This window comes from Chlamydotis macqueenii, chromosome 9, assembly GCF_036417535.1.
Source record: "Chlamydotis macqueenii isolate bChlMac1 chromosome 9, bChlMac1.mat, whole genome shotgun sequence".
NCBI lineage: Eukaryota > Metazoa > Chordata > Aves > Otidiformes > Otididae > Chlamydotis > Chlamydotis macqueenii.
This window is the reverse complement of record NC_141564.1, coordinates 10861322-10884226: the sequence shown is the minus strand read 5'-3', so window position 1 is coordinate 10884226 and position 22905 is coordinate 10861322. Positions and strand designations below refer to the sequence as shown.

At 58.2% G+C, this 22905-nt stretch overlaps 1 protein-coding gene across 1 annotated transcript; it reads right to left on the bottom strand.

Annotated features, from left to right (window-relative positions):
• Positions 1–7397: 7397 nt before the first annotated feature.
• ETV5 (ETS variant transcription factor 5) lies at positions 7398–20876 on the bottom strand. The gene is made up of 13 exons (XM_086754954.1): positions 20743–20876; positions 20090–20249; positions 19889–19976; positions 19689–19736; positions 19535–19585; positions 14408–14537; positions 14014–14268; positions 12080–12339; positions 11255–11314; positions 10729–10797; positions 10202–10371; positions 9294–9395; positions 7398–9155 (listed from the first exon to the last, which is right to left on the bottom strand). The coding sequence occupies exons 2-13, from the start codon at positions 20132–20134 to the stop codon at positions 8934–8936; spliced, it is 1500 nt and encodes a 499-aa protein (XP_086611080.1). The 5' UTR covers positions 20135–20249; positions 20743–20876; the 3' UTR covers positions 7398–8933.
• Between the last annotated feature and the right edge of the window lie 2029 nt (positions 20877–22905).

The window sequence follows — 22905 nt, the reverse complement described above, 5'->3', positions numbered from 1 at the left end:
GGCATTATAGTGCGACAGCACCGCTGAGTCCACACAGCTCTGCGCTAATGAGGGCGAGGCACTGGTAGAGGCTGGCCACCTCCATGCCCTGCTGGCCCGGGCTTGCTCTACTACTACATCATTATTATTTGCTTATTCAATAAAATTTTTGCTTTTCGTCTCATTCCTCTTAGCATTTCCATCTCTGCGTCCTTCTATGGGAAAGGAGGCAACCTCGGAGCTGCTGCTGCTAAATCTGTGCCCAGGACTCCCTCATGTGACAGGGGTCTCTGTTGTGCAACTGGGACGTGTCTGCTGGAAATGGCTGGCACTCATCCCCTTGGCCACCGTGACCTTCCCTGGGACTGGGAATACGCCGTATCATCAGCTGCCATCCCAGCGATAACGGGATGAACATGCAACAGACCCAGGAAGAGCTTGACTGAGGGGCTTGGTCCAGGTGCTGCCACGTGGCAAACTGGGGGAAGTTATCCATGACTGAAATGTTCAGAGCTGAAAAGTGGAAAGAATTTGCTTCTTATGTGAGCTAAGGTACGTGAATCCTGCAAAATCAATGTCTCCCAAAGGCCAACAGCTAAGGCAGAGTGGCTCTGCAAGGAATTTGTGTGCCTGGGAATCGGGAAGCGAGGTGGTGGGGAGCAGAGCCAAGACATGCTGTTAAGGAGGAATTTGGGAGCCTGCAGCTGCTGCAGGCTCCCCTGGGGGCAAATACCCAAGTTACTCCTCCTGTTTGGCTTTGCCTGTACAGGAAGGACGTCTCCTCCGTGGCCATCCGATTGTTCCAAGGGTGGGGAAGGAGCCGTGCCAGCAGTGCAGGAATGCAGCTGTTCTGGAGAGCATCCATCCATGTCTGTGAGCTCTGTGGCTGGAGAAGCCAGGCATCCTGCGTCGTGGTGGGACTGTCCCAAGTCCAATGCGGGACAAACGTCCGTAAGGCTTCTTCAGCGCGTGTATTTGAGGGCAGTGGTGCCAGGCGGTCAGGTGGCAGCATCTCCATGACTTCGGGAGGAGAGCTGTTTCTTCCGCTACCCAGTCGCCTGTTTTCCTGACACTTATGGGTGTTTGATGTTTTGGAGCTTGCTCTCCCCAGCAAAAAAAAAAAAAAAAAAGATGGAGCATGGTTGTCGGAGCTTTGTTTCCTTTGGAAACCTGGCTAAAAATATCCCATTCCTGGCTGACAGCTCTGTCACAACAAGCAGCGCGCAGCGGGAATGCGGGGCATCTCCTCCGCAGCCTGCCTTTTGGATGATCCATGCAACAGCGCACACCAGATTTCAGCTTGGTCTTTCAAGGACTGTTACCGACTGTGATTGCTCAAGCAGTAGCCAAGGCCATGCTCTGATACTTGGCTTCTGCTTTTTGCACTAAGGAGGTCCAGGTGATGCCATTCTTGGTGGCAATGGCATCCTGGCAGCTTTGGGGCTGCTGTAAGATACGTGTGGTACCCACAGAGCTCCGCTTCTCAGCTCCCTTCCAACACCTCTGCTGCTTGTCCTGTGCTGCTTTTCACCGTGCAATGCCCCAGGATTCAAATTATAATCATCTTGCTGGTCCTGTCCATTTATGTCTCTTCCACAATAAAGGTGTGAATGTGTTTTGAAGTGCTCAGGTATGTGGGCATGCCTGTTGGCCAGCGAGCCTTCGCTGCCTGCAGATGTGCAGCCTAGGACGTGTTTCAACAGTGCTGCAAGCAATCAGCAGTTTTAAAGAAAAATGAAATTATCAGGCCAGATCTTGTTGAATCTTCTCACCTGGTGGGTGAAATCTGTTTACTTTGCTGCTTTTTTTTAGGAAAAAAAAAATACTGATGCCAACAAATCTCACTGATCCAAAAGCTGCTGCCAGCACACCTCTGGATTTGGGAAGTTGTGTGTGGCTGCCCCACATAAGAGATGCCTCTTCTAGGTCCTGTAGGGAGGGCCCGAGAGCCAGGTGCCCAGCATCCAGGCCAGGGGCTCCATCTCAGGGTTCGGCTGGGAGGGGTCTCTGTGGAGGAGAGCACAGAATGAAGAGAGAAAATTGAGGGATCTGTGCTCTGCAGCTTGCTGTGAGCTGCCTACAGAGGCACTTCCCTGTGTGGAGGGGAAGAAGAGGCACCTCAGAAATGGGGTTTTTTTGGGCTATGTCAGCTCCAGACTACAAAGGGAAACAGGGAACTAAGAGCAGTCATGGAGAGCAGATCTAGCTTCACGTGTGCTCTTGATCTCACACCAGACAAGCTTCCAAAAAACCTGTGTCTGATTTCTGTCTAGTACTGATTTAAGAAGAAAACCTCGTGCATGGTAGGGAGGAGAAGTCCAAAACCTTAAGGTAAGGAGCTAAACTCCAAATTGCAGTAAGGTATCTAATGTTGCGGGTTGGCTTTTCTCAGGCAGCAAGAATACACCGTTCCTATTGACTTTGCAGATTTCAGACCTGAGAAATCATCTCAGGGGAAAAAGAAAGTCAGGCTGTATAAATCTGGTAGCCCTCATAGGTTCAAAAGTTTGGCTGTGGTTTTTGTAATGTCTCCCAACAGCTGGTGTGGACGCAGCATCAGATGTGAAGATGTTACTGCTGCTCCTTCCTTCCACAGCTTCTCCTCTACCCTGGTGCCACCAAGGAGGGAGTGATGGATGGAAGAAACACGACTGAGTTTGACTGAACGATTTGAATAAAAGAATAAAAGACCTATTTTGCAGGAGTTCTGGACACAGTGGTAGCTCCCCAAACGAGCTACTAGCCTGGTGTAAAGCATGGCGTCACCAAAACGTTACCAGACCTACAAGCACTGAGGACCATCGCATTCGCCAGCCCAGCAGCTTCAAGTTCAGTAGCTCATCAAGGCTTTCCCAGCACACATGACGGGACACATGGATTTCCTCAGCAGACACCCCTGATGAGCACCCTCCAGGCTCCGAGCCATAAAGCCATGCAAGGGCTCCTGGTTGCTCACACAATGAAAGGGATGGAATCAGAGCCAGGTTACAGACGTGCGAGGCCTTCACACAAAACTGGGGTGAAAAGGGTTGGTCATTTGGAGAGGTGGGAATAACACAGGAGTTACTTTGTCCCAGCTGTGGGCAGAGGCTGGGTGACACTCGGGGTGCCAGCAGGTTGGAGGCCGAACGGAGCAGCACGCCGTTCTCTTTGTGTCGCTGCATTTAGAGCAGCAGCCAGGCTGTGTCTGGCAGAGTGACAAGGCTCCTTCTTTAATGACTCATTTCAGAAGAACAGCTTTGGTAAGCAACAATTTTGCGCTTCGCTGTGATTTCAGAGGGTGTGAAGAAAAAAAAAAAAAAAGAAGAAAAAAAAAATCAAAAGAATCAATTGAATGGAGGCCGCGTGGCTGCAGGCTCAGCCTTACGCTGCAAGCCAGGAGAAGGACACGCTGCCACTCGTGTGCCACGGGGAAGACCTACACACGCAGAAATGCAAGCGCCCGCAGCAAAAGCCGGGTTGGCTCCGTAAAGTGTTGTCAAAGCGGTGGCTGGGATTTCAGTGCGACTGTAAGGATGTCCTCCTCCCCCCAACCTGCTGCCTGACTCATCCTGGTGATCTCATCCAGTAAAACCGGGAGGGTGCTGCCGGGCTGGCGGGGCTGGAAGGCAGGGCCGCGGCTGCGCGGGGAGATGCTGACCCAAAAAGATGATGCTGCGGGTGGAGATGTGCGGCACGAGTTTCACAGCAGTTCGGTTGCAAACCTCAGACCGGGCTGGGAGGGAGCTCATGTTCGGGGTGCCAAGGTGGAGAAGTAGAAACTTCCCCTGAGTGTCTCCAACACCTTCCCTTTCAGGGACAGCAACCTCGGTGAGGGAAGGGCAGCCGGCACACCTGCAAAGCGCGGGTGATCGTGTGTTGTTATCCTGAAGTGCTCTGAGTGAAGCCACGAGAGCTCCAGAGCAGGATCGCACGGGCTTTTAGCATCTTTTTCAACATCTCTGCAGCAACATGAAGGGCATGCACTGCGTGTCATTGCCTGTGCCCACCTTCCACCTCTATTAGGAGCATCCCCAGCATCGCCACCTTGTCTTCTGGTGCTGTGAGAAGCGTCTGTGCAATGATCGCTGCTATCAGAAGAATGACAAACTGCCGTGGAAAGCCCTGACATCCAGTTTGTTTTCAAAGACAGAACATTTTCTTTCCACTTCCACCTTGTAAGTAAACAATTTTGAAGCCCTGGAGAGTACCGCTACCCTGCCCACTGTGGTTTGGCTTTCTGCTGGCTCCCTGCACACCGGGCTTTTCTTTCTCAGCCTTTTCTGAGCAGCTTAGGACGTGAAGACAGTCACAGGCTTGGGAAAGGGTGGCTGAGGCTGCAGCCTGGGCCGCTGCTGCCCTCTCCTGGGTCCGAGACAGCCAAGAAGCCAAGAGAAGATTTTTTTTAAGCAAGAGATTCCTGCAAGCCTGGGGAATTTCCTTGCGCTGGGGCGGCAGCTGGGGACCAGCCCTGGAGGGTGCCAGGCCCAGGGATGCTGCCCAGGCTGGTGCCAGGTTTGGCCTGGCTGCACCATTTTAAGTCCCTTTCATGACTCCTAGCAAAGTCTACAGCAGGAGGATGGATGATCGGCTTGGCTGGCCCTTGCATGGGTAACAGCTATGCTAGCCCAATTTGTAGGAGCTCATGGTTTCTGGCCTCAATTGCTACCTGTTCTCTCCACAATGGTTTTATTTATATTAAACTAAAAAGCCTTCAAAATAAGATGCTACTGCAGCAACGAGGTGACCTCCTCACCTGAGCCTCTAGGAAGCTTCTCTTTGATGCCTCTCTGAGAAGGAGCTGAAGAACGGTGGAGCCTCCCCTGTGGCACCAAGAGCATTTAATGCAGCAATTGCCTGATGGTTTCCAAAGCCACTTAGTGGTTTATTACGGCATTATTGCCTTGAGAGTGGCTGGACACTCAGCGCTGGAGGACTCAGACACTCCGGGGTATTTGTGCAGCCCCTGCTTTCTTCTCAATGGGAGCAAAGGAGAAGGTGGTGTCAGTGGTCTCCATCTACCTACAGCCCGCCCAGGAGTGGGAGACTTGGAGCTGGTGATCCAGACCCACATCTCCCATGAAAGTCTGCCTGCCTGTAGCCTAAGGCAGAACAAAGCCCCACGACAAAGGCTGGTGATCCTCCCTGCCACGCGAGTTGCAGGTTGCCTGCGGGTATAAAGGCAAACACATTTTGGGTACCAAAGACCTTTCCAGCTGTACTGCAATGATGTGCTACAGGGCCACAAGACACCGTGCTGGCCAGGAGCAGAAGATCCATACCCATGAGGTGGTGCCAGACCAACGCGATGGGAGCTGCGCACCGCTGGGTGACAGCACAGCGCCTGGTGGGTGCATGGCCCTCATCTTTTAATTACTCACCAGACCAAATTTTTTGCCTTTTTTTTTCTTTTTTCTTTTTTTTTTCTTTTTCCTGCGGAGCTGCCACTGACCATGCAGCACCTCTGGTCTTGGCGGCTCTGCTGGGCTTGCCGATCCTGCTGACTGCCGTAAGAACGAGTCGCGTGGGCAGTAATACTTCCCACAAATGCTCTTCCAGTCAGGGACGGAAAACTCCATCATGGGCTATTAAATATGAAGTCCCTGAGCCACAAATCCTGCCCCAGATGGAAGCGCTGGACTATTTATACACTCCTGTGTAAAAGCTGGCGCAGACCTTTGACTATCTGTATGGCTTTTTGAACGTTTTCCAGTCCAGCTATATCTTTCTGAGACGGGGAGCGCAGAAGTGCACTCAGTGAATTATGGATGTGTAGAGGCCGTAATGATGTTCTCCCTTTTACGGGCTCCTCTTTTCCAAATAATTTTTAACACGCGCCTCTCGTTTGAATGGCTTTTGGACTGCCTGGTAAAACCGAGCTCTCATTCGAGGGAGGGAATAGCTTGCTGCACATCCTAAGGCTGGAAAGAGAAGAAAATAGGAAAAACATATTTATCCCCAGTCAATACCAGCTGCCATTTTAATTATCTGCTCACACAGTGTCACAAATTCTTGTTCCCCCTGAATCACTGATGGTCTTGTCACCCCGCCCCGACCTGAGTGGGAGGTGGAAGCTGTGATGTGGAGGGTTGGAGAGGTCAACACCAGCACCAGGGGTTTGCCCAGCCTGGATGGCTGAGTCCTCCCCAAAATGCTGCTTCCTCCTTCCCATCCCCTTTGCTTGCTTCTCTTCTTCCCCAGCAGCCAGGACTCAGCAGGAGGAAGGCAAGAGGCAGATGGTGCTGGGGGGGGGACCAAGGTGGCCAGTTGCTGGGGATGGAGTGGTGGTGGCCCTGGCCATTCCCAGTCCTGGAGGGAAGTGGTGGCGGCCGTGGTGCTGCTCTCTGACCTGGCTCCTCATCCCACTGCACACACGTGGCTGAGGAGGGCTCGTCCCTGTGCCCTGTAGCAGCGGTTGATGGGGCAGGAGGTGTGCAGGGAGCAGGGAAGCTTTTCCATTCGCTCCCCCTCCATCTCTCCCACTCTTGGCAAACGCCTCTTTTCCTGTCCTCACCCTTCGGCCAGTGCAGTGCATGGGGTGCTCTGGGGCCCCCAGCCCCACCTGCAGCAGGATTTGCAGGGCCAATTGGCTTGCGGCATGACAAGCTGCTCGATGAAGGCTTTGAAAGGCTTTGCCTTATCTGCTCATCCTCGCCATCCATAACTTGTCCCACACACTCGCCATGCTGCTGGGTTGCGGTCCCGCTGCCCCGGGCCATCTGCCCGCCGGCAGCGCTGCCGGTGGCCCCATTTTCCCTTTGCTCCATCCTGAGCACCAGGACTCAGTCTGCTGAAATCCCCACCCAGGTGGGATTACTGGGCACTGTCTGGAGCTCAGATTGACCGCAAATTTTTTCACATCCCCTCTTGTTTAACTTGATTTTTGCAGTCTTAGGCAGCACTGAGCTGCTCAGGGCTGAGCAGCCTGGAAGGCTCTGTGCCAGGTGAATTGGTTCTGCTAGGTTTGCCCTGCCTGGGCTGGGAGACAGCCGCGCTCCTCCACTCAGCCTGATACTCCAGGCACGATGAAAGAAGAGCAGCTCAAGGACGTATTAGCAGCGTGGCTGGCTGGCAGCCAGGCGTGGATTGAGGCAAGGTGCAGTATATAAAGAGCATCATGGCATGTAAGGACCTTCCATCGCTCCACTGCCACTTCTAGGGATGGAGTTTGGCTGGGCTGTGACAGCAGCCTGCAAGTGAAGAGCTGTCGGTGTCTCCAGCAGCATCATCCCACCACGCTGCACGGCCATGGGGCAACAGCCCCAGGGCTGGGAGGAGGGCAGCCCTGCTCTGGTGAGCTGGAGCCCCAGTTGGTCCCAGCTCCTATGAAGGACCTGAGCAATGGGACCTACCCCTAGACCACTTCTGCCCCCATCCTGAGAGTCCCTCCCCGCCTGGGCAGAATCCCATGGCGCAGGGAAAACAGGGGCGCAGGCAGCCAGGGAGGAACAGAAAGCAAGATCCTTTATTGTACACAGTACAGAATGTAATGCAGCTTTGCAGGAGATACATAGCCCTGCTTGAGTAAAGATTATTTCAAATCAGTCCTCAGATTAACCCCTTCTGCACTGTAGACCTGCCACACCGAGCAAATGGTTGAAACCGTGTCCCCATAGTGGGGTTCCCACGACCGAACGCTCCCCACAGGTACAAGCCACTGTGGGGAGAGCAACCGAGCCTACTCAGAGTTAATCTTCATACTTCCCCAAAAAAGAATGAATCAAAAAAATCCAACCAAAGCTAACTGAGGAAAAAAAAAAAAAAAAAATTCCTATACAGCATTTACAACAAAAACATGTAGCCAGTGGGGTGGGGGGGAGGCAGGTATGGATATATGAGTGGTGGAGAAGTGTTAGGAGGTGCAGCGGGGAGGGGGGAGCTGGAGGGAAGTGGGGTACCCAGGAAGCAGGGTCAGGGACCCCACCATCCCTGCCCACTACAGCCTTACAGCCCAGCTCCCAGGCCATGCCAAGCAGCGGGGGAACGCAGCTGAGCCGGCACCGGGGTTCAGCCCTGTCTCCCCTGGGAAAGAGGACTCGAGCGGTGAAATGGAGTGGACCAGATACTTCGGCAGCCGTCCTGGGGAGCTGCAGGCATCGAGGGCTCCCCCCGCAAGCAGGCCACTGCGAAAGCCAGTCCCCAGGGGCTCTGGGAACAGCAGCCGGGCTGCAAAAAATAGCTTTGCCTTAAAATACAAAAAAAATCTACAAAAAATCAGTTTAGAAACCTCTTTTTTTTTTCCCCTAAAACATGAAAAAAAAAAAAAAAAAAGGGAGGAAGATAGTGTCAACGTCTCCTCCCCTGAAATGCAACCCATGGCCCCCAGCCAGAGCTGGGGAGGAGTGAGAAGGGCACGGACAGGACTCGGGAGGGGCTGAGAAACCGTTATACCAGGTTATATCATGAGGACAGGGCAGGAGGGGCGGTTTGGGAAGAAGGCAGAAGGCTCCTTGGGGTTGGGGGTAGGATGCTGCGCACGTCAGCCCTGGGGTGCTGGCCCAGGCGGGCCCCCCCTGCATCCCTCCTCTGTGCAAATCAAAGCCCTTTCCACCACACAAGGCAGCTACGCGGATCGCGCTGGATGCAAAGCAGATTGTCGTGACAATTCGCAGCCACGCCGGCTCGGCCCAGTCCCGGGCACTGCTGGAGCCGTCGGCCCTCGCGCTGCTGGCGAGGAACAGGGGCCTGGGTCAGAGACCGCGTCTTTACCTCCCGGCACCCCAAAACATCACGCCGATGCTCGACGGGAGGCGCCAGCCACAGGCAGTCCTATGCACTAGCCCTTGGACAGTAAGGGTGGGAATTCAGCAGCGACACGCACTAGGCATTTTAGATTCCTCCAATTTGCGTGTGTGCACACGGTAGGGTTTGGTGGTGGTGTTTTTCCTCCTTATGAACAGCAAAAAATACTCTTTAGAAAACCGTATTTGCCCAAAGTGGATGCGCTAGTGCTCGTGGCTCTGCCAGCTGGCGAGTCAGTAAGCGAAGCCCTCCGCGTAGGGAAGGCTGCCGCAGGGATCCATCTCCAGCAGGTACGCTGGGCTGTCCTCGAAGTGCGTCAGCGGCACCGTCTCCTCTTCGGGCACCGGGCAGTCGGGCTCCGTCTTCAGGAAGGGACGCTGGTTGTCAGGGTAGGCCATGGAAAACAGGGCATCGGGGTCGCAGACAAACTTGTAGACGTACCGCTCGCCAGCCACCTGTGAGGAGGAGGAAGAGGGCATGAGACGTGTCAACCGCAGCATAACTGACACCAGACCCAACCTCCCTCCTCCTGTGCCCCCGGATGCCAGGGTGACAGTGGGGGACCCACCCCCCGTGGCAGTGGGGTCACTCGCCTTCTGCATGATGCCCTTCTCGTAGTAGTAGCGCAGGGAGCGGCTGAGCTTGTCGTAGTTCATGGCCGGCCGGTTCTTCTGGATGCCCCAGCGCCGTGCTACCTGGAGGGGAGAAAGGCGGCACGTGTGAGGGCTCCAGCCGTGGCTTGGACACGGGTCCTCAAAGGAGATCACAACCAAAACGTGGGGTAGGGGCTTGTTTCTGGGGGCTGGAGCAGCCAGGGGCGAAAGCATCACCATGGTCTCGGAGAAGTTCCCCACCGGCTGTGATAAACGCTCTGGCTCCGAGCACCGGCTGCCACAACGCCAAACCGGGGCCCGAATCAAAAGACATTTGATTAGGGGAGCCTGCCAAAAAAGCTGCTTCAAAAAACCACAATTTCCATGCACAGCGTAAGAGATATTATGGGTAATTACCCACAATGCGCAGCTCAGCACTACAGCTGCTTTCAATTACTCCCCAAACAGCTTCTTCCTCTGTGTCACCCTCCTGCAGAGCCGCACGGCTCTGGCACAGCACCGCGCTGGCACGCAGCCGCTGCCGGCGGCCCAGGGCGAAGGATCGGAGCAGTCCAGGAGGGAGGGAGCTGTGGCTGACCAAGGGGGTCTTGGTAAAGCACCCACGGCACGGCACAGAGGCCGGCGGCTCCAGGAGCCAAGCGCGGGCCGAGAGGCGGCGGCAATTAACTGCAAATTTCTGCGTCTGCTTAGCAAAGATGGGCAGCTGGCTTTTCCCTCCTGTCCCCAAAAGCTGCCCGGAAAGCAAGACACGTTTCTCGCTTCAACCGTCAACTGTGTTGCACGGATCCGGCTCCCCTTGCACACCCAGGCCCACCCCATGGCCGCTCTTAGGCTGCAGCCCCGGCTCTGGCACACCGGGCACTGGGGCAGGACCCCACCCCCCGTACCTCCTCGGGCTCGATCAGCTTGAACTCCATGCCCCGGCCAGTCCAGGCGATGAAGTGAGCGTTTGCGGGGTCGTCCAGGAGGGTGACCAGGAACTGCCAGAGCTGCAGGGACCCGCGCCGCTGGTAGGGAGGGCCCTCGCGGTACAGGGTGGGCTCCTGCTTCACTTTACCTGCCCGCACCGAGACACGGCTGGTTAAACACCCCGGCTGTGGCTGTGCCACCCGGCAGGGGACGCATACAGCGACAGCGGGCTCATCCCTGTGCTGAGACCCCCATGCGGGATCAGGACACAGGATCAGAGAGGGGGAGAGGTCATGGGGATGGCGCTGCAGGCAGGCGAGGTGTGGGTGGGTGGCAGGGATGGGCACGGGTGCAGCGGTGACATGGAGCAGCCTCGCAGGACAATACTCAGCAGCTCTCAAGACACCACGCTGGCACAGCTTGGCCTTAAAAGCCAGCTGCTGTGGAACCTGGCCCCGAATCTCCCTCTGTGAGCCCTGGTCACCCCTCCAGGGTGGATTCTTACCCTCCAGCCTCTCCGGTACCACGCATGTGTCATCAAAATACAATCGTGTGTCCTTTTCATATGAAAATCCTACAGGGAAAAGACACTTGGTGAGCACACGGCCTCTCTACCACTCTGCCACATCCCAAAAAACCCCTGGCTTGGCCCAATCCAGCACCAAGATCCCATCCCCAGTTATTTCGGTGGCATTGCACTGGCTCGCCGGCTGAGTGCCATGCAGCTCTGTCCCCCCTTCACCCCAGGGAGCTGGGGGAACCAAAACCTTCTTAGCAGCTATATTGGGTGCGTTATCCTGGATTATGCGACATGGTGCTGCCACGCCTCAGGGGCCGGCGGCTGCGCGGCACAGGCCCTATTTTTAGCAGTGGTGGTGGTGGTGCTGCTCGCATGCGGGCTCTCGCCGGCATTTTCAGGGTGGCCGGCAGCTCTGCCGGATGTGAGGGGGGCTCTGCCTGCCCTGAGGGAGGGATGGGACAGGATACGCCAGGGATCCCCATGAGCAGGAGGGGGATGGGGGTGCACTCACCATCATGGCTGCTGGGGAAGACGCCTCCCCGCAGGTACGAGGACTGGCAGTTAGGCACTTCTGTGAGGAAGATGAAGGCGGTGTTAAGAACATACGCCCCACGGGTCCCACTGAGCATCTTCCCCCCAGGCATCTCCCCCCTGCCCGGTGCATCCTGGGCCACTGCACCCACCCCTGGCCCCCATCCCAAACTTTGGGGGAAAATCAGTATGATTTAGGGGGAGGGGAGCACTGGAATGAACACTGGGAGCAAGGTCTGAGTCAGCTCAGGTTTTCACCACATTATTTGGGCCCCACAGGAAGGGAGGCATCGCCGCAGCCTCTTCTGCCATCTGCTCGGCCATGCCACCCTCCATCCTGAGGTCGGGGTATTTTTAGCTCCTAAGGCGATTAGAGGATTTTTTCCGTGATGCTGGTGGGGTCCAGCAGCCAGAAATCACAGCTGGCCCCAGGCCAGGGCTGCGAGGGGGACCCGCCGGGTGCCATGGGCAACCCCAGTCTGCACCTTCGGACGGCACAGACCACGCTGTGTGGCACCCAGTGAGCTCCTGCTCTATCCCTCCCGCTTTGGAAAGGAAAGAGAATGGAATAAAATAAGAGGGGAAAAAAAAAAAAAAGAAAAGGAAGATGGCATCTACCACTGGGAGGCAGAGCAGCAGCCCAGCACGACTCAGCACCCGCTGCTCGAGGTTCAACCCCGCACCCGCCATGCTGCCATCCACAAGCCAGAGATGGCAGAGATGGCATCGCTTCCCAGGTGCCACTGGTGTAACCCATACCCCCACAAATGCCAGCACCCGGCTGCCGCCCCCGACTCGCGCCTACCTGAGTCGATGCAGTAGTCCCGGGGCTCCTGCTTGATGCCCATGGGGGGCTGGAAGCCGTGGCCGGGGGGGCCGGGCAGGCTGGGGCCGCCATGCTCGTAGAGCGGGTCATGGTACTCCTGCTTGAATCCCTGAGAGGGGCGGGGGGTGGCGGGGCCGAGGGGCTCCGACAGCTGCCGGTGGTAGACAGGGCGACTGTCCCCGGGGACCCCGGCCTGCGGCGGGAAGGGGTGGCAGGGCTCGGACAGCTGCCTCTGAAACCTAAGGGGAGAGGGACGCAGCGTTACCAAGGGGTGAGGGGGTCAGCCCTGCCGGCACGCCGCTGGCTCCCACCCCAAACCAGGACCCTGTGGCGGCACCCCAGGGTCCTCCTGGGGTGGTTTTGGTGGCATAGCGTCCCACTCACAGCGGACTGGGACAGTTCCTCAGGAGCACGGGCACCATGAGGGTTCATCCCATGGGGACTTGGTGGGGAGCTCCATCCCCCTCCAAGCACTGGGGACCCCCCGCCAAAGGAGCAGGATAGCGTGTGGGCCATCACTGCAAAGCACCGCATGCCTCGGGTGATGGCAGCCCTGAGCTGCAGCGGGGATGTCTGGATAGGAGTGGGAAAAGGAAACAACAACGACAACAACAACAAGACCTACCCCACAACAGTAAAATCTCTGTAAAGCAGTAAAATCTGCCCCCGGGGTGGCAGGGCAGAGCCACAGGGCCCGCTGGATGCTGCACCCAGGCAGGCACTTACGCAAAGCCAAATCCACTCCGCAGCTCCAGCCGGCCGCTAATCCACCTGCGTGGCTGGGATTAAACCTTGAACTTGGTGGCAGGGAGCGCTATTTTTGTCTTCGGGGCGCTGCTCGAGCCCCAGCACGGTTCTCCTAACTGTGGTGGATGAGGGACCATCTTGAGGGGGTGCTGCCGCACCCCCTTGTCCTCCAGCACCTTGAAAGGCGATCTCCGATCTCTGTGCCCGGCTCCTCTCAGCCGGCGTGCGCCATTTGGCTTTGTAACCAGAGCCCTCCCAGCTGCCGGGCTGGGATTACTCCATTTCCGAACCGCGTCCCTCTGCCCTTCCTGAGTGAAACCCAAGCCCAGTGCTGGCACGGCGCTTCCCGAGGGGTCGCAGCCAGCCCCCCGCATAGCTCGAAGGTCGCTGGAGCCGAGCCCCGCTTTGCTGTGGAGGGATGCTTGCCCGCTGCGGGCAGATCCCAAGGGTTTCCGTGGCCCCACTGCATGGCCTTTGCCAGGCTGCCGTATCCAGTCCCGCACCCATAACCGACAATCCCTCCGCGGGTGACTTGGCAGCCATCATGGCAGCAAAGGGCATCCAGAAGGCCACGAGCAAAGCCAGAGGTCAACTGTGGCCTGTGCCATACCACCTACCCATAGCGCGAGCAAACCCAGGGCGAGCGAGGGGACCAGCAAAGCCTCTGGAGACATGAGGGTGATGGTGGACAAAGCCACAGCTTGGAGAGGGAGCAGGGCCTCTCCCTCCACAGCCCCAAAATCACAGGGATGCCAAGGACCAACCGTCAGCCTGAGAGCTGCAGCAGGAGAGCGGGAGCCCTGACCCAGCACCATCGCCCGCTGCCACAGCGACGGATGCAGGCAGCAGCCTCTGCCGCCCTCGCCTTTCCCAGGGAGCAGGCAAAGAGTCTGCCCAGTGTCCCCTGGGCTGGAAGGAGCAGGTTCCTGTTCACAGAAAGGATCGCGAGATCTCAGTGTGAAGCAGCAAGTTTTGCTGCGCTGGTTTCCATAGGCCCCCGGGCAGCAACATCTGGCCCACAGTCTGCAGCCGCAGCACTGGGGACAAAGGGATGGGCATCCCTCCTCCTCCCCCAGGCTCTGAGGCCACTGACCCATCCCAAGAGGGCCAAACCCCCATAAACACCTGCAGGATGCCGGGGCTCACTCGGGCGGGGGAAGCCTTACCTGTGCTCTGTGGGGTATTGGTTTTCAGACATCATCTTTGGCATGTGCATGGGCGGGTGAGGCGGCCGCGGCACGGCGAAGGTCTGCTGCCTCTGCTCCTGCAGCGCGTGCGGGGCCGGGGCCGCCCCATGGGCGGCTGCCTGCACGGCCGGGGCCGGCGGTGGCGGCAGGGCCGATCCCTGGTGCGCGGGAGACACCGGTGTGGCGGGCGGCGTTAATGGCTTGAACCCAGCGGGGGGCTTCCTGTCGTAGGCACTGCGGAGGGGAGAGGGGCCAGGGGCTGACAGTGACGCTCAAGAGGACACCTTTGCGTGGCGGGGAGCCACGAGCAACACGAGTCCCCGCACCGCAACCCAAGGGCTCTGCGGGCAGTGGCTGCCCTCGCGCTACCTACCAGCAGTTGTAGAGGCACTTGTCCCCGTAGCCGGCACAGAGAGCCTGCTCGTGGCTGCAGGACGACAGCTCTGAGGAAGGGCTGTGCAGCTCCCGCTTGATCTTTGCCGGAGGTGGGGCATGCAGGACCACTGCAACGAGAGAGAGGAGGGTACCGGCTCACCCGCGTGGGAGAAGGCAAGGGGGACATCACCCCTGGGAGCAGCCCTTCGGGTGCTCCTCACTTGGGAATCAGGTGCTGAAATTCTCCCCTGGGAGCATCAGGCAGCCAAACGGTGGGAGGCTGACGGCCCAGCAGACCCCGACATGCCGGTGGACGGAGCCAGGGTGGCCAGGCTGAGTTCTGCAGGGGAAGGCAGAGCTCCCGGGGCTGGGACAGTCCCTCCGGCCCAGAACATCGCTGATGGAGGGGGAGTCGACCCCCTCGCCGGGGCATACCCGGCTCCAAATTAGCTGGCTAGAGAGTCGGCAAGCGGCTAAATGGGATCCACTGTCCCCCAGCCAAGGTGCTCCAAGGGGACCCAGTCCCGGGGTTCCACAATTACATGAGTCCAAGTGACAAAGGTCCCGTTAAACCCAAATCCTTCCCCAGAAGCTCCCCCAAGCCCCCTCACTGTATATAACTTTAAACCCAGTAATATATGCTTAACCTAATTGATTTCTAAAAGCAGGCACTCTAGGAAAGGGAAAGCGCCTCAGAGATCTTTACCTAAATAGCGCCTGCAGGAGAGCCAAGCCTCATCGGAAGCGGGGTATTAGCTTCACGCAAAGCCTAAACACAGCCCAGCGCGGCAGAGAGGAGCAAATAGCTCCAGGACAACTGTTCGCAGCTTGCCAGGTAATTAGCTGCTCCCCTAATTTGTCAAAACCTTTAAAGAGCTGCTGACTCCCCTCTCTACCCCCTTGCAAGGGCCCAGCACAGCTGGTACCAAGGGCATAACCCCCCCTCCCCAGGAGGATTTGAAACACGAAGCCCGGCGCTGAGCCAGCACAGCCCCCCGCAGGCCTTCCCCCCCTCCCTGCTCTGAAGCCAGATTTATCCCCCTCCTCCTTGCCCACCACCCCCCCCAGCGAGGTTTTGCCGCTCTCAGCATTTCTGGCCTTAACGGGGGGCCGACGCGGTGGCGGCACAGCCCGGGCACCCCACGAGCGGCGGGAAAGCCAAGGGGAACAGGCTCTGGACAGGCTCCAGCTGCCTATCGCGGGCATGTTCCTCCCTAACAGGCTCCGTGTTGTTGGAGCGGGTTGTTTTTCCGCCTGCGGTACAATGGGGTCTGGTTATTCATTGAAAAAAAAAAAAAAAAAAAAAAAAAAAAAAAGTCTCTGAGCGGGCACCACCCTCCATTCACAAACAATTTGGAGCGCTCCATTCATGCGGCTGGAGGAAGAAGAAAAAAAAAAAAATAAATAAAAGAACAGAAAAAGAAAAGTTTCCCCAGAGCTTAGCGCTGCCATTCAAGAAAAGGGAAACGAGCCTTAAGATCCTAACAGAGACCAGCTGGCCGGGCCTGGACTTTGTGCAGCGTTTGAATTCCTTACACAAACACGGCGGGTCCGGCCGGCGCTGCGCAGCAAGACGTGCTCCTGCCGCCAAGCTCATGGCTGGCCAGGCCGGCGGTGGGAGCCGAGGGGGTCACCGAGGCTGGTGGTGTGGCTCCTGGGGGGACAAGGAGCTGGTTTTGGGTCCCCGGTGGTGAGCAGGCGGGCAGGGAGGGGGGAAGGCAACAGGACGGTTCTGGGGGACGTGGAGGCCCTGCCCAGCGCCCGACACCTCAAAGGCACATTGGGTGCGCAAGCGCTTCTAATCTTTCCGGTCCTGTGCCCGGCACTGTAAAAAAAAAAAAAATAAATAAAAATAGGCAGAGGGAGCAGCTTCAGTACATACAGGGTTGGAGAACACGCCTCGGCACACCCACATCAGGACGGAGTAGTGGGAGCACCCGTGGGTGCCTGGCAGCCCCTCTCTGGACTGCTTTAGCCTTTGGGGATAGATAGACCCCAGGGAGGCAGGACAAGGGGACTTGACCACGCGTGCCACTGCTGTGCCCGGTCAGCAAGGCAGCACAACCAGGAGGGGACAATGTGGGGGGCTCATGTGTAGTCCCCCAGTGCCTCACTGCCAGCCAAACGGGAGATGCCCCAAACGTCAGCCTTCAGCCAAGAGGTCTCCTGTGGAAAAGGTGACACCCCAAAGCTGTTCCAGGCCTTGAATTCCCACTGAATCCCTTGGTGGGGGACCGAGCAAGTTGTTCCCAACCATCAGTGTGATGGGACCTCTAAGAGGCATAGTCTGGACGCTGCTGGCTTTGCTGGTGGCACCCACTGCCCGAGCCACGGCCACAGGGAAGGCGACCAAACCACTGCTTCCAGCCTGGCCACCAGCTGGGGACATTGGCACCCACTCAAGCTGTCACCTGGGAGGCCAGGTCCCAGCCTACCCCTCCATCGCCCAGCGTTACAGGACACACCCAAGGTCACAGCAGGAGAGGAGCCAGAAATAGAATCCAGGCTCCTGCTTTCCTTTGTTTAAACAACCCTTCCTCAGAAACAAACCTCCTGCTTCCATTTCGGTGCGTAAGAGAGCTCGCTCCGCGCCCTGCCTGGGGCTTTAGCCACGCGCTGCCCGTGCAGGGGGCCACAAGTCCCCTGGGAGCAAACCCCTGCAAAAGGCAAAGCCTCTCATGGTGCTCGATCTCCCCAGCACAGCCCCATTGCTCCCTTGTTATTTACACAGCCGATCGAGATACAACCCGGTACACACCCCTTCTCCCCAGGACCGCGCCACCAGCGAGCCCGTGCCGGGGATGCAGTGCGATGGCCAGCGTGGTGAGCTTGGCGAGAGTCACCCACTGCCTCCTCGGCTTCCCGGGAGGACCTGCCGCTTCTCCGGGTACTTAAAAGCATCAGATCCGGCCTCTTGCTGCTCAGGCCGGGGCGCCGAGAACAACATATCCCTTATTCAGAGGATCCCTGCTTTCCCCATCCCCACGGCAGGATTTCCTCCCCAGCACAGTGACGTGCCACTCCCCAGCACCTTAGGGCACACTGCTGCTAAACCCCTACTTTAAGCCCATGTCTGCCAGGGACCTCAGATACAAAAAAAAAAAAAAAAAAAAATCAGGAACAGTGAGCTGAGCTGCAGGCAGCTGCCACGTGATGAGGGTTTTTTAGCAAGGCAAGAACGATGCTGCAGTTTGGAGCATCTCTGAGGCTCCACACGGCACACGTGGTGGCATTCCCCACAGCAACGGGGTCAAAACTGAGCCTGGTTTGTCCTTTTCTGCTGCTCTGCTGAGGAAGCTCGGCATCCCTGGGAATGCCAGGGCCACGGGGCAGGAGACGGCGCTGGTTCGCTCGGGCTAAAAGAGAGCGGCAACTTCCTCAGGGAAAAGGCACGGAGCTACACAACTGCAGGAACCGAGCCCAAGGCAGGCCTGCAAACATCCCTACGGACCGGGGAAGGATTTACCTCCCCCAGGAGCCAAGGGGCGCTGAACCCCGATGTGACCCCCAGCCTGGGAACGGAGCACATCTCTGCTAGCGAGAGCCAGGTGCAGGGGGGGGCTGCACCAGATTTGTCCCTCTCTTTCTTCCTACACTGCACATGGTTCAGAACCGGAGTGAGATGAGAAGATGAGGCCAGAAAGCTGTAAGCTAGAGACGCTCTCCAGCGCCGGTATGGCGCAGCTGGGCTCCCTGTCCCCCTCCGCCCTGGTCTGAGCCCCCCACAGCCAGCACAGCCCCTCGCGCAGCAGCGAGGGAAACGTTTGCTTTCTCTCCCCGGGCAAGTTAAGGAAGGTTATTACAGCGGGGAGATCTCCTTTCAAGTGACAAAATCGTTTCAACACTGGGTTTGCAGAGACCAAGCAGGTCAGGAGAACACTTTAAGTCTTGACCAAATGTGCCTTTTTTTTTTTCCCCTTTTCTCTCCCTTCCCTGCATCGCCCAGAAAAGTTTGTCTCTTCTCTCCGAGCTCTTCAGGTTACAAGGAAACAAGAGACTGCCAAAAGGCACTGGAAACAGCTTCAGCTCTAAGAGCCACCCTCCCACGCACGCTGCAGTTTCTACCGCTCCAAGCAAGCGCTGCCGGGCTGTGCTCGGATGTCAACAGCCAGTTGCATTTCTGACTCTGGGCTCGCCTTTTATCTCAGGGGAGAGGAGGGAACAAAAAAAAAAAAAAAAAGGCGCATCTAAAACTTGGGCTGTCTGGAACAGTTTAATGGCAAGCTTCCCACTCAGAAGTAATCAAAGAGCAATAATTAACATGCGTTTACTGTAGGAGAAGATACTCTGCTGCATGCTGTGACAAAGCTGGAATGAAAAATCTGTTCGACTGCAGGCTAAATTTGATTTCCTTTAAGTTCCGTAGCTGTCTGGCTCAGCAGCAAAATCCAGCCACCAACACCAAGCTACTACTGCTGTTTGCCAGGTAACGACTCAAAACATCCCCACTCCCCCCCCTTTCCCCTCCAACCGAGCCTTCAACGCCAGGAGAGCCGGCGCCCGAGAGCAGCGCAAGCACCGCACGCCATTAACCAGCCCCTGCCCTCACCACTAACCCATTCCGGCAGCGAACCGCGGCTCGGAACCAACTCTCAGCTCTTATGCAATTCAAGAGGGACTGCATTTTCACTGGCCTCCTTTTAAACACGCTTGCTTGCCAGTGATTAATGCTGCTTAAAGCGGCTCAAGTTTCACCGCTCAGGTCTGCTCTTGCCAGCAGCGCTGGGCCAGGACTGTAAAAAGCTCCAGAAACTGCAGAGATTGTGGCTAACCAAGGAGCCCAGCACGGGCTCTCGCGTCCACTTGAAACAGAAAAGCAGTGTTTATAAGCAAATCCACACTACTACGAACAAGCAGCGAGCCTCAGAGGAGCCCAGAGATCAGTCAGAGCTATTTCCATGCGCTTGGCTCTAATTTTCCCCGTTTACGAAAGACAGAACATTGCAAGTTGCATCTCGATGAACCCAAACCGCACGTGCTTTCTCCCCAAAGTCCGGGACTTCACGGTTTCAGCCCCAGCAACGACCGCTTGCCCAAGGAAAGCGGCTCCAAAGCCAGCGTGAGGTTTTGCACAGGCACCCAAACACTTCCCCTCCAGAGAACAAAAACCAGAACAATCACTTACAGTTGTCAGACTGGAAATCTGGGACAAATTGTTCGTCATCGGGGACCTGAGCTAAAAAAACAACAAAAACAAAAAGTGGTTTTATGGTGTTTTCGGTTGTCAAAAAAATGCACGCAGAGATTTTAAACGGCAAAAGGCGGAGGTGAAGACTTGCCTTCAGCTAGCCAGGCCTCTTGGAGCTGGCTGAGATCCTGGAAGAGCTCTGCAACAGAGTAAAAGACTTATGCACTCCACAGAAGAATAAATAAAACTGCCATTATTCGCAGGATTATTTCTAAACTGACGAACGCAAGGAGGAGAGCAGTCTTGCGGGGCTGCAGCGAAGCTGCGGCCGCCCGGGCCAGCCCTACCTACCTTCTGAGTCGTGGGCCAGGTCGGTCTCCAAAAATTTCCTTTTCCTATCGGACCCCGGGCGGCCTCGGCCCTCCTCTGCGCAGGACTTCTGCAAGACCCAGGGCAACAGCAGCCCGTGAGGGTGGCAGCCCCCCAAGGGCAGGGGGTGCACCCCCCAAGGGCAGGGGGCCTCAGCAGGGAGTGGGGAAGGGGCAAACTTACCCCAGGGCCCATGAAAGGAACCTGCTGGTCGTAGAAGCCGTCCATGGTGCGGGGGAGGCGGGTAGTGCCCCCGGCCCGCTCAGCATCGACGCCGGCCCGGGAAGGGGTGCGGTGGCGGGGGGCGGGGGGGTGTCTCGCCCGGGTTCCGGCAGGTGCGCGGCTGGAGAAGGGTGGAGGGCAGGGAAGAGGGGGAATCAGGATCAGGCCCTGGCCCCCGCAACCCCCGGGGCTGGCTTGGTGCGGGGCCGCCGCGCTCTCCCCCGGGGAACCGGCCCGCTCGGTGGCAGCCCCCCGCCCCGGCTACGTGATGTCACCCGATTTCTATAGAAACGGCCGTGACATCACGCGCGGCGGGAGCAGCAGGAGGCAGCCAGGGCCGCTGCGCTTCGCACCCCGCACCCCCCCGCCTCGCCCCCCGCCGCCCTTGGCCGGTGCTCGGCGCTGCAGGGGCCGCGCCGCAGCCGAGGCCGTTCCCACGCCGCCCCGCGCGCCCCATTCATAAACTCCGCCCCCCCCTCTTCCTCCTCCTCCCCCTCCCCTCCCCCGCGGGCTCCCTCCCTCCCCCAGCCATTCACACCGCGCGGCCCGCCGCCATTCATAAACACCGCCCCCGCCCCGCGCTGCCCCGCACCGCGCCGCCAGGCCCCGCGTACCCGGCCGGGGCGCCGCGGGCTCGGCCGCAGGGGGGCTGGGGCTGAGCCGGAGGCAGGGGCTGAGCCGAGGCCGGGGGACGCTCCGCTCCGCGCCCGGGTACCGCGCTGCCGCTCTGCGCCGACCCGCAGCCCCCAGCCAGCGGCCTCCGCCACCGCGCCCCGCTCCGCCCCGCGCCGCTTGTTTACCCTCAGCTCCGCCCAATGGGGAGCCGCCGCTCCGTCGCCCGCGCCGTCTGATTGGCTGCAGCACCACCGATCGCCCGCCCGCTCCCCGCTCCGCCAGGCACCATTGAGGCCGAGTTGGGTGGGCGGGGGCGGCGGCAGCCAATGGGAGCGGAGAGATTTGCATGGCCCCGCCGAGAACGTTTTTCATTCATAAAAAAATAGAAGGGGGAAGAGGCTGGAGGATGGGGCGGGGGCAGCGCGGGATTTAAAGGGGCCGCGGCCCTTTTCCAGGATGGGGGTTGGGGGAGGCTAACGGACGGTCTTTGGAGGGTTGGTGGGACAGTTCCGGAGGGGCCAGATCGGGGGGGGCGGGACCTGCTCCCCGCACCCCGTGCCCAAGAACCTGCCACACAGCCAGCTGAGCGCATGAAATGGACCTTGGGCCTCGCACGTTCCGTGGGGTCCCCTCTGTGCAGGCCATGGGTGCCCTCTGCACACACCATGAGTGTCCTCTGCTTTCGCGAAGGCGGTTTCACGCCACAGTGTCACATGGGTCACCCTGTGAGCCCCAGGGGTAACCCATGCCTGAGGCACCCACTTCCCTGCAGGCACCCGGGAGCCAGGTTTGCCTTTGAGAAAGGCCCTTTGGAGGAGGCCATAGGAAAATAATTCCCCCTTGTAGGGGCTTTGGGGCTGCTCCAGCCACGGATTCCCCCCAGGCGGATTCGTGGACAAAAGCCCTTGCAGGATTGCAAATGGCTCTGAGGATCAGGAATGAGCTTAGGACAGAGCCAGGCTGCGGGGGGCCTGCTAGACCCCCTGCCCCGGCAGTGCTCTGCCAAATCCCTCAGTTTCCCTGTCTGTAAGTGAAGGTGGTGAGACTGCCCCGGAGACCTGCCAGTGGCCGCTCTAGGGGACGCAGCCGTCTGCACAGGATAAATGAACTCAGGTTGTTGTGGAGTGAGACTGGAAAATTATTGCTGGAAAAGGGAAAATCAAGGGGGATTTGCTCAGTGAAATGCTGCTCTTCTCAGCTTGGGAAGGAGAGGAGCCTTCTGCTGGGATCCTGGGGAGATGCCCAGGGGTTAGGAAGCCTCTCAGTACAGGGTTGTCCTGACCATTTTGAAATCCTCAGCCTCAGGTCATGGGCTTGCCCCTGTCCTAGGAGAGCTGCCCAGCGTGTCTCTGGGTGGGAATTTCTCTGTCGATGCTGGGGTGCTGATGGGCTTCCAGAATCCTCCAGGGCCCCCACCATCCCCCAGAGACAATGCTGCTAATGGCAGGTCATGGCCTGGGTGAAACGTGGGTGGCTGCTGTGATGCACAGCCCACTGGGTGCCTGCGTGCCGAATGGGACGGAAGCACGCGGAGGGCACGGGGTGTCCTTGCTGCCCGGGTATCGTTCCTGGGGGGCTCTGCAGGCACTGGCGCTCTCACTTCCGCTCCGCACGCAAGCAATTGGGATTAAATCACTGCTGGTAAAATTAGCAGATGACACACGGGCGGGCGGGTGGTAAAACCTGGGCCAGGGAGCAAGGCGGGCTGCTGGGGACCAGCCAGGCCATGGCAGAGCTGGGTGCAACCAGGGACCCAAGGGGGCTGCGGCCCCGCACACGCTGGGGGCTGCTTGGCACCCGTGGGGCCTCTTGTGCCACCCAGCTCAGGGGGAGGCGATGGGGGCCAAGCCCTGCTCAGGGGCAAGCAGGTGGGCAGCTGCAGAGGCGCCGTGGGAAGAGCTGAAGCCCCTGGAGAGCCATGGCTGGGAGGGGGGATGGCGACCGGAGCCTGCTAAATTTAGAGCCCACTCAGGAACAAAAAAAAATAAAAAAAAAAAAAGTCGCAGGCTCCAAATTTAGCTGGTTGCAGCTCCTGCTGAGCACTGCTCCATCATGCTGCCACTAACAACACCCCTTCAGCCTTGGTACCCTGAATTGGGCACCTGCCGTTGGAGTCCCCGAAGGTGGGGACCCCATGCCTGGCTGGGAATCGGGGAACCCCA